At 40.9% G+C, this 11,377-nt stretch overlaps 1 protein-coding gene across 2 annotated transcripts; it reads left to right on the forward strand.

The window, feature by feature from the left end:
- Window positions 1-1,603: 1,603 nt before the first annotated feature.
- Window positions 1,604-11,034, forward strand: LOC106577200 (non-selective voltage-gated ion channel VDAC2). Of its 2 annotated transcripts, none has more exons than XM_014155090.3 (9): window positions 1,604-1,722; window positions 3,155-3,226; window positions 3,522-3,571; window positions 3,823-3,975; window positions 4,180-4,232; window positions 6,197-6,424; window positions 6,768-6,918; window positions 9,798-9,855; window positions 10,694-11,034. In XM_014155090.3, the coding sequence occupies exons 2-9, from the start codon at window positions 3,160-3,162 to the stop codon at window positions 10,783-10,785; spliced, it is 852 nt and encodes a 283-aa protein (XP_014010565.1). In that variant the 5' UTR covers window positions 1,604-1,722; window positions 3,155-3,159; the 3' UTR covers window positions 10,786-11,034. The 2 variants fall into 2 exon arrangements, with proteins under 2 accessions (XP_014010565.1, XP_014010566.1); XM_014155091.3 differs by having other exon boundaries at window positions 1,638-1,709.
- The last annotated feature ends 343 nt before the right edge of the window (window positions 11,035-11,377 follow it).

The following is an 11,377-nucleotide window of genomic DNA, read 5'->3' on the forward strand; positions in this document are numbered from 1 at the left end:
CAGTAGCAGGGAGGGACAGCCCCAGCAGTCAGCTGGCTCAGGCACCAGGGCAACAGGAAGAAGAGGGATCAGATGGAGCAGAAGCACCAGCAGCAGTACCACAAACGTCTGCTGTTTGGATGCTGTTTGATGAGAGAACAACTGAGCATGAAGGAATCCCTCAGCAGATTCCATAATGGAGGTCCGATCCTATTTGGAGGAGCCCAAAAGATCTGCAGATCCTCTGAGCTGGTGGAAGAACAAGGCCTTTGTCTACCCACGGCTTACTAAAGACATGACAGGGAGACTCTGCATAGTGGCCACATCCGTTCCCTCTGAGAGGGTCTTCTCAAAAACAGGGACAAATAATTACTGAGAGAAGAAACCGCATCAGCCCCTCGAAAGTGAGGCAGCTTGCATTCCTGAATGCAAAATATGCTCAGTTTTGCTGTGTGCTGCTGGTTATAACATGGCAATAAAGAAGAGAGAGAAAAGAGTGACCGGTTTAAGTGGGATGCTGCTGTTTTGCTCATTGTTATTTATTTTTCATTGATATGGTGCAATATTATATTAAGTTGTTCAGATTGTATTAGTTTTGAATGGTTAGATTTATATGCACTTTGTTTATATACATTAAAAAGTTATACTTTAAATGCAAATGTTAAATAGCATTATTTTTCCTAACAAACCAATGCATTTTTAAATACATTGTGCTTAAGGTAGAGTATGATTTAATTTCATTAGAATTGTTTTAACCCCAATCATTGTCAAACTATCGCAAACTGTTTGACTTGAAAAAATACAAAACATATATATATTTTTTAAGAACCGTTTGGGAGCCAAACGAGCCGGCTCTTTTTGGTGAGCTGAGCCGAACGAGCCGCCTCACTGAAAAGAGCCGGAATACCCATGACTAACTGTAGGTTATAACCGCACTGTATCAGCTAGCTGTTTGCAAGAGCGCACGTGCCAAAAGCACAGTGGGTACATTCGCTACATAACACTTTGTTTTGTGACAAAACCATCAGAGTTGAAAATGCAATGGAACCCATTTAACTTGTATTTTTTATTCAGTACATGGGAATTTAACCCCAAGTAATTTTTATGTGCACTGTCATCACGCACATACTTGTATCGGCAACAAGTACATTTGATAAACACATCTCTGGTGGGAAAATGCGCATATGAAACTCCGTCGCAAATTGGATGGAAACCCAGCTAGTTCTTCTGATATATTCACTATACTTTTGCCATTTTCCTTTATCAATCTCAATGTGAATGTGTTTAATGTGAATCTCAGTAATAAATTGATCTGTCAAATAGATAATTCATTAAATGTCTTATTTTACCAATGTTGGTGTGATAGGATAAAAAGTCGAATCCTTTCAGTAGTTAGGAACAACTTGTATTCTTCAAATTTGAATCGTAATTCGACGGGATCAAACATAGTTGTCCATGAGAAGTTACACACGGAAATGGATGAATCTATGATACATACATATTACTATGCATAAGAAAAATAAGAAAAGTGCGTAAGAATGGTTTTGAATTGACAGAAAACAATTTAGTTACAGCCAAAAGCCTTTTAAACTTTGTTGATTTTGTAATTATTTTGTAATGAATCTGCAAGTATTTTTTTTAGACAGGCAAACATGTGACAGGTAGGGGTCTTTCGGTTGAGAGGCTGGATTTCATTACACTGCAGTCTCCTTCAAATCGCCCTCCAACAGGTGAAGTTTACTGGTAAGTAAAGCAACTAAACTGGCTTTTATTGTAAAGGAACTAAACGACATTTGCCGCGGTTTATGACCACGCTTGCCCGAGGACTGCCTGACACGCTATCGCTAAATGTGCCTAGCTAGCATTAGCTATCTAACTAATGAGCTTTGCTGCTGGACCTGTTACCTTATACGAGAAAGGACAACTCATGTCCGCTGCACATGTGTGTTAAATTGCGTTCAGTCTGATTACTTTGTTACTTGGAGCTGCTCTAGGATAATAACTAGCTATTAACATTAATGGAGTCTCTGAATTGCACAATACCCAGTGGTTGATTTAATGGGACAGACCAGGTAGGAACCAGTAATTGGCTGGAGAGTGGACATATGTATCAAAACGTCATGCCAATAAAGCGAATTGGAATTAAACTGAGTGAAGCGCTTCCCAGACCTAGCCCTACATTCCTCTGCCTGGCTTTAACTGAGTGAGTCACTGAGGTGTGGCCTAGCGTCAGTTCAGATAAATTAGCCATGCAGAGCTATCCAGAACCAGACAGGCCACTTATCATACCCACTCAGATTATCAACGTCTGTAAGGGAATCCTTGCTCTGGGCTGATAGAGCTGGCTGTTATAGACAGGCAACCACACTTGTTATTGTATAGTGCAGAGCTATCCAACCCTGTTCCTGGAGAGCTCCCATTCAGTAGGTTTTCGTTCCAACCATAATCTAGAGCACCTAACTATAATAATTAGCTGGTTGATAAACTGCATCACGTTAGTTACAACTGGGGTTGGAGAGCCCAGGTAAAGTAGTTAGAAAAAATATTTTTTTTGCCCAATGGATGACTAGCTGTGTTGGATGAGTATTTATGTTCATAGACAGGGCCTACTCTAGCCTTTTGGGGCCCTAAGCGGAAAACCATTTTAGTGACTCTTGACAGTGGAGAGAAATGTAAAAAAAATTAAAGGGAGTTTCCTGCAATACACATTTTGCCTTGACTTATGCCATGTTAATGATATCAGAGTGAGCGTGACTAACAAATAAATGGTGGTCTGTCCCCTGGGTACCTTCCCCTACTTTGCGTAACTGGTCAGTATTAGGCCATGATAGCTGGCTAGACTAATTTACCAATCTAAAAATGATGACATGGCTAGTTGAGTGACTGACATGAGAAATTGCTGATGCACAATCAAATGCTGAACTTTAACCCATGTGTATTCTACTATTCAAACTTTAAACAGTAAGTTGAGACTGTGACAGAGTACCTAAAAAACAAATGAAATGTTTTTTGTTGTTGGGGACCCGCTAGCGGCCTGGGACCCTTATGTCGCTTATTCCTGGAGCCGGCCCTGTTCATAGATTCAAAAGAAATTGATTTCCAAAGCAGTTGTTATGTAAATCAAAATGAACTCTAACTGTTGTGTAATGTATACATTCTTTTCTCCCTGCTACAGGTGTAATGGCTGTGCCTCCATCATATGGTGACCTCGGCAAGTCCGCCAAGGACATCTTCAGCAAAGGCTATGGTATTGTACATTTTACTCAAACAAATATACTGTAGTGGTCATTGTGGTTGTAATGAAACACATTGTATCAGAACAGGAAAAACCAATAGGGTGAGTTTATTTGAGGGAGTCTAAACCAATAGGCAGGATGGTGTTCTATCTATAGAGATATTTTATCTATCTCGGCTCTGCATGTCATCCTGTAAGATGTTAGTGTATGAAGTATTACATTGTGCTAACACTGATTATATTTAATGACTATTTCCCATTGTGAAATATGCATCAGTGGTTGACTAACTTAGCTTTTTCCCTGAAGGATTCGGCCTGGTGAAGCTTGATGTGAAGACCAAGTCCGGCAGCGGAGTGGTAAGTTGACTTATTTTCTTTCTAATTATGTGTACTTTCAAAATGAATGTAGAACTATCTCTACTGTGTATGTGTTCTTTATGATTGCAGTAATTGTGTAATACTTTTGAGTTTATAACCCTGAGAGCTTGACAGGAGCAGTATAGTTCAATACACTGCTTGACAATAAAAACCCAATTGAATTAACATATTTTTTACATTTGTTTTCATTCATATCCTGATGTGAACCTTTTTTTACACATCTTCTGCAGGAGTTCAAAACAGCTGGCTCCACAAACACAGACACCAGCAAGGTGGCGGGCAGCCTGGAAACCAAATACAAGAGGTCAGAGTACGGCCTGACCTTCACAGAGAAGTGGAACACTGACAACACCCTGGGAACAGAGATCACCTTCGAAGACCAGGTTCGGATTCAACAAAGCTTTATTTAAAATGCTTTTTGTAACACAATCGGTGTTGTTTGGAGTTTCTCACAATAGCCTTAACACACAATTGAAAAGAAAGCGGATTCAAACAAGTAATGAATATTCAATATGTAGTGATCACATGAAATGCCGGAAGATCAAACTTGTGTTACCAGTCTGGTTTTCTGTTCTTGTTTTCTTTAGATTGTCAAGGGTCTGAAGCTGACATTTGACACAACCTTCTCACCAAACACTGGGTAAGATTACACATTTTCAATGCAGAGGACCAGTTAAAAAAAAAATTATGCACTCACTACTATAAGTCGCTCTGGATAAAAGCATCTACTAAACGACTAAAATGTAGTTAAAGTACTTAAAATGGTGTTTCATGTGTTTGGACATATGGGTGCGGATGGTATTAACATATAGCTAGTCCAGAAAAGTCAGTCCAGCATGTAGTGTCTTTACACGAAGGTAACATGATCTGGGGTGTGCAGTCCTCACAGGCTTGTGGGTAGATCTGAGGTGACGGGTCAGTCAAATTATCTTCAGCCTGAAATGGCACCCAGCCTGAAATGGCACTCATCTGTGTAGAATTTATTATCACATCCATGGCATCTGTTTTCTTGCTCGTATATTTGAATGGAGGTGTTTTATTCTCCTAGTTGGGCTCCAGAATTTGACAATTTAATCAAACTTTTTATTTTTGGGGTGGCTAAAACCATGATTCAGTCAAGCAGTAGCCTAAAGTGCATTACTAGATTTGAATGTTTTATATAAATTGTAAAGTCTTTTGTCTGTCTTTTTCGTCAGTAGGACGAGCTGTCGCTAATGGGGATCCTAATAAAATCCAAATGAAACTCTGTGCCCAGCCCCTGTGGCTGTTTCACTCTGCATGCTCCGAGTAGGTTAGAGGGAGGGGAAAAATAGCAACTGCTGTGACTGTTGGAGAGAAGGGTCTCAGCTTTCTGTACGTATTTCTCAACTCTCAATATTGACTGTTTTAGCATAGTTTTCAACCAAAATAACTGGTATAGTGCTGACGTATACAGAGCACTGGTAGTACGCATCAGCCATTTGTGGTCATTGCATAGGTCTATATAGACTCATTGGGTAGTATGCAGCAGTTGTTGTTTTTTTTGGTCATTTAATTTACTGTTGGATTAATCAATTACAAGGCTAACTAGCAGCCTATTATATTAAGCGATCTTGCTAATGAGTTTTGAGTTTCCACTTCCCAAATGAACCAGCCTATGAGCTATTTGTACATAAAAAGATGCTAGCAAATGTAATGTCTATTGAATAAAATAAATCTGCAATTCTGGGCCCTCATTTTGCGAGTAACATTATAGCAATAATGACCCATTTGTCAACCCATAATGCACATCAAAATATCTTGGATCGTGTGTTCCTGCTTGGACATGTTAGATGAAACAATGTATTTCTTGAGTTCTACCATCTCAGTAGCACTGAATTACTTTATAAGATAGCTTTGGGTGTGACCGAAACCTATGCGGTAGTTCCTCCCCAGCCAGTCCACATAGTATCGGCTTTCCTGGAAGTGTAAATCCTGTGGTGACACATAGTGAGCCACATGTTGTGGGGAGGAGGGGGTGGTTGGCAAGCTGTTGCTGCATGTCCACTGAGCTCTGAGGGAGGAGTTTCCCCTAGGTACAGATATAGGATTGGGGAGGGGAAACTGATCCTAACTTTAACCATTAGTGGGGGGGAAATGCAAAACTGACCCAAGGTCAGCATCTAAGGGCAACTTCACTCCGCTGAATTCTACAGCTTGTCACACTGCCTAGGCTATCAGTTTACAACTGGCCTTAGTGTCACGTAGCATGAGTATTTTAAGGGGCTCATAATAAAGTGTTATTGTAATCCCTAGTTGCTAATGCTGTGTGAATGGAGGTTGTGTGTTTGTGCAATTACTGTAAACCTCGTTGGCTAGTGTGTAATGACGATCCAGAAAGACATGGCTCAGGATTTGTATTGCTTGTGGACTATTTGATTATGAACATTAGACTGTGTGGGTGAATTACTACTTGAGTGAGAGGTTTTCAAGCTCTTGGTTTCTCCCAATTGCCTTCATATTCTGTTACGGTTGCTACGTTTCCATTAGACTGGTAATATTAGGCTAGAGCTGTCTGGCTGTTCAATAAAAGTTTTTAACTTCAGAATGTAGGCTAACCAAATATGTTTTTCGCTCCAACGACAGCAAGAAGAGCGGCAAAGTGAAGACCGCCTACAAGCGCGAGTTTGTCAACCTGGGCTGTGACGTTGACTTTGACTTCGCTGGCCCCGCTATCCATGGAGCGGCCGTCGTTGGTTACGAGGGCTGGCTGGCCGGCTACCAGATGACTTTTGACACGGCCAAGTCTAAGATGACCCAGAACAACTTCGCTGTGGGATACAAGACCGGGGATTTCCAGCTACACACCAACGTGTAAGTGAGAGCATACAAGTGTATGAATTTCCAGTCCTCTGCTATGTGCATACAATTCCAATTACCTGCAAGGGCAAACATTGCCTATTCAATTGTGTGTAAAAAAAATTAATAATAATAATTAAAAAATAAAATAAAACGCACACAAAAACAATGAACATAGATGACTGGACAGCTGTAGTCAACCTGGAAACTATAGTAATCATTGAATATCTAATTAATCATGATTTAACCAGGGCTCAAAGCGTCAGGCCGTACAAACTGCATAGCATGGTAAAGGCTAGGACTTGACAAATATTATCACTCCTTCTCTCCCTAATCTTCTCCCTGGTGGTTGTTACAGTAATGACGGTGTACAGTTCGGTGGCTCCATCTACCAGAAAGTGAGTCCAGCGCTGGAGACAGCGGTCAACCTTGCCTGGACTGCCGGCAGCAACAGCACAAGCTTCGGCATCGCAGCCAAATACCAGCTGGACAAGAGTGCCTCCATCAGTGTAAGTACTGTGCAGGAGTGACTCTCTTTGGGCCAGTTTTCCCAGACAGAGCTTTGGTCTTGTCCAGGACTAAAAAGCTATGTCATTGGAGATTTTCCATTGAATTCACATTTTATTTTTGTCCAGGACTTGGCTTAATCTGTGTCCAGGAAACCATCCCTTTGTCTTACTGTATCCTAAGAACACATGCAAGAAACGCTCAAGTACTTACTAGTGCTGTTTTCTACACTCACTACATACTTACTAGTGCTGTTTTCTACACTCACTACATACTTACTAGTGCTGTTTTCTACACTCACACATACTTACTAGTGCTGTTTTCTACACTCACTACATACTTACTAGTGCTGTTTTCTACACTCACTACATACTTACTAGTGCTGTTTCTACACTCACTACATACTTACTAGTGCTGTTTTCTACACTCACTACATACTTACTAGTGCTGTTTTCTACACTCACTACATACTTACTAGTGCTGTTTTCTACACTCACTACATACTTACTAGTGCTGTTTTCTACACTCACTACATACTTACTAGTGCTGTTTTCTACACTCACTACATACTTACTAGTGCTGTTTTCTACACTCACTACATACTTACTAGTGCTGTTTTCTACACTCACTACGTACTTACTAGTGCTGTACACAACACTCACTACATACTTACTAGTGCTGTTTTCTACACTCACTACATACTTACTAGTGCTGTACACAACACTTACTACGTACTTACTAGTGCTGTACACAACACTTACTACATACTTACTAGTGCTGTTTTCTACACTCACTACATACTTACTAGTGCTGTACACAACACTCACTACATACTTACTAGTGCTGTACACAACACTCACTACATACTTACTAGTGCTGTTTTCTACACTCACTACGTACTTACGAGTGCTGTACACAACACTCACTACGTACTTACGAGTGCTGTACACAACACTCACTACATACTTACTAGTGCTGTACACAACACTTACTACGTACTTACTAGTGCTGTTTTCTACACTCACTACGTACTTACTAGTGCTGTACACAACACTTACTACATACTTACTAGTGCTGTTTTCTACACTCACTACATACTTACTAGTGCTGTACACAACACTCACTACATACTTACTAGTGCTGTACACAACACTCACTACATACTTACTAGTGCTGTACACAACACTCACTACATACTTACTAGTGCTGTTTTCTACACTCACTACGTACTTACGAGTGCTGTACACAACACTCACTACGTACTTACGAGTGCTGTACACAACACTCACTACGTACTTACTAGTGCTGTACACAACACTCACTACGTACTTACTAGTGCTGTACACAACACTCACTACGTACTTACTAGTGCTGTACACAACACTCACTACGTACTTACTAGTGCTGTACACAACACTCACTACGTACTTACTAGTGCTGTACACAACACTTACTACGTACTTACTAGTGCTGTTTTCTACACTCACTACGTACTTACGAGTGCTGTACACAACACTCACTACATACTTACGAGTGCTGTACACTACACTCACTACGTACTTACGAGTGCTGTACACAACACTCACTACGTACTTACGAGTGCTGTACACAACACTCACTACGTACTTACTAGTGCTGTACACAACACTCACTACGTACTTACTAGTGCTGTACACAACACTCACTACGTACTTACTAGTGCTGTACACAACACTCACTACGTACTTACTAGTGCTGTACACAACACTCACTACGTACTTACTAGTGCTGTACACAACACTCACTACGTACTTACTAGTGCTGTACACAACACTCACTACGTACTTACTAGTGCTGTACACAACACTCACTACGTACTTACTAGTGCTGTACACAACACTCACTACGTACTTACTAGTGCTGTACACAACACTCACTACGTACTTACTAGTGCTGTACACAACACTCACTACGTACTTACTAGTGCTGTACACAACACTCACTACGTACTTACTGAGTGCTGTACACAACACTCACTACGTACTTACTAGTGCTGTACACAACACTCACTACGTACTTACTAGTGCTGTACACAACACTCACTACGTACTTACTAGTGCTGTACACAACACTCACTACGTACTTACTAGTGCTGTACACAACACTCACTACGTACTTACTAGTGCTGTACACTACACTCACTACGTACTTACTAGTGCTGTACACTACACTCACTACGTACTTACTAGTGCTGTACACAACACTCACTACGTACTTACTAGTGCTGTACACAACACTCACTACGTACTTACTAGTGCTGTACACAACACTCACTACGTACTTACTAGTGCTGTACACAACACTCACTACGTACTTACTAGTGCTGTACACAACACTCACTACGTACTTACTAGTGCTGTACACAACACTCACTACGTACTTACTAGTGCTGTACACAACACTCACTACGTACTTACTAGTGCTGTACACAACACTCACTACGTACTTACTAGTGCTGTACACAACACTCACTACGTACTTACTAGTGCTGTACACAACACTCACTACGTACTTACTAGTGCTGTACACAACACTCACTACGTACTTACTAGTGCTGTTTTCTACACTCACTACGTACTTACTAGTGCTGTACACAACACTTACTACGTACTTACTAGTGCTGTTTTCTACACTCACTACGTACTTACTAGTGCTGTTTTCTACACTCACTACGTACTTACTAGTGCTGTTTTCTACACTCACTACGTACTTACTAGTGCTGTATACAACACTCGCCACATTGTCTGGCTCTCCAGGATCTCTAGTTTAGAAGGCTGCCGTCGTTAGGAACCTTCCTTTGCCTTTTGGCTTGTAAGTTAAACAATTGATTCCATCTTTTCAGGCTAAAGTGAACAACATCAGCCTGGTCGGTCTTGGGTACACCCAGACGCTGAGACCAGGTAAGACCTCTTGTTTTACAGGAGATTTAATGATTCTCTTACTGCTGATACTACAGGTTCTCTTTAAGTTCCCTCAAGTTGAAATGTTAGATTACCACTCTTGTCTGTAGCCCACTACTTCTCTATGAGCAACCCACACTTTAATGCAACATCCTCTTCCTGAACCAAAGTGCTCAACGTGACCTGCATACAGTACTGCATCTGTAAAAGAAACACATTGGACAGTACAGTAAATGGGGTGGGGGGGGTAGGACTCTTTCAGTTAAAGTGCACGTATACACTCCACCCGGCACCGAAGTTGATTTTAAGATGATGCTTTACTGAAGACTCAAATCGACGGTCGGCCAATAGAGATTTTATGTAAATTTCACCAACTGCCATCATGCATGCTGTTTTGAAGGGTCGATCTCGACTTGATCGCTAATCATCTCGGCAAATGAGTCCCCAGTAATGCAACGTCCTATTCACTTTGCTGTCAATGTGTCTCGGTGTACTGTTATTGTTATAGGTGCACCCCTGCAGTGTTTCAGAAGGCTCAGGTAGAATGATGTAGGACAGACTAGTTTCTCTTTCATTTGAAAAAGGAAATCATTGAGCTCTATAAGAGATTTTCTATCCTCAATGATGAGAATGTTGACACCAGGGATGGAACGTAAGGTGTTTGACTGCTCTGATAGTAGACTAGTATGTTGGTTAGTATGGCACATGTCTCAACAGTACTATCTTCTGGCCAGCAGGCTTGCTTAATTTCCATATCTAGTTGACACTTATTTTTTTTAAAATGTAATTTAACCATCATCCTGAATGCGACCCTTATGTTGTCTCTCCTGTGTTGCAGGTGTGAAACTCACCCTCTCTGCCCTGGTGGACGGTAAGAGCATCAACGCTGGAGGCCACAAGCTGGGCCTGGGGTTGGAACTGGAGGCCTAAACTATCCTCACGGTGAAGGGGACAAGGGAATATCAGCACAATCTGGCCTTATATTTCCAACTCAAACCAGCAAGAGGATGTATCATGGAAGGGGTGTGTTCAGAGGCTACAACAAGAGAAAGAAACACTACGGTCTTTATTTTTTTTATTTTCTACTGTTTTATGACGGTAGCTATTCCCGTCATTCTTTGGTGTACATGTTTGCTTTGTAGTTTCCATTAAAGACACTTGCAGTGGGTCAGTAATTTATACACCTTCTCATTGTATCTATCCAACACTGCCATGACAATGAAATGCACCACACCATTCTCATCCCAATGTGACCAGAAACTTAACTTACAGTGCATTCGGAAATTATTCAGACCCCTTGACTTTTTCCACATTTTATTACTTTACAGCCTTGTTCTAGAACTTAAAAAAATATATAAATATAAAATCCCCCCCCCCCTCATCAATCTACACACAATACCCCACAATGACAAAGGAACAAATTTAAATATCACAATTACATAAGTATTCAGACCTTTTACAGTTGGTCACCTGTAGCTCCTATGTTTAAGTATTGTTTTTATATGGTGAGACGTCAGTTGAT

This window comes from Salmo salar, chromosome 18 (assembly GCF_965601325.2).
Source record: "Salmo salar chromosome 18, fSalSal1, whole genome shotgun sequence".
Lineage (NCBI taxonomy): Eukaryota > Metazoa > Chordata > Actinopteri > Salmoniformes > Salmonidae > Salmo > Salmo salar.

Bases quoted from the DNA above. Each gene is read 5' to 3' on its own strand.
- LOC106577200 (XM_014155090.3), top strand. From the start codon at position 3,160: ATGGCTGTGCCTCCATCATATGGTGACCTCGGCAAGTCCGCCAAGGAC. The intron at 4,233-6,196 runs GTAAGATTACAC...CTCCAACGACAG, and splicing joins ACCTTCTCACCAAACACTGG to CAAGAAGAGCGGCAAAGTGA. The intron at 6,425-6,767 runs GTAAGTGAGAGC...TGGTTGTTACAG, and splicing joins TTCCAGCTACACACCAACGT to TAATGACGGTGTACAGTTCG.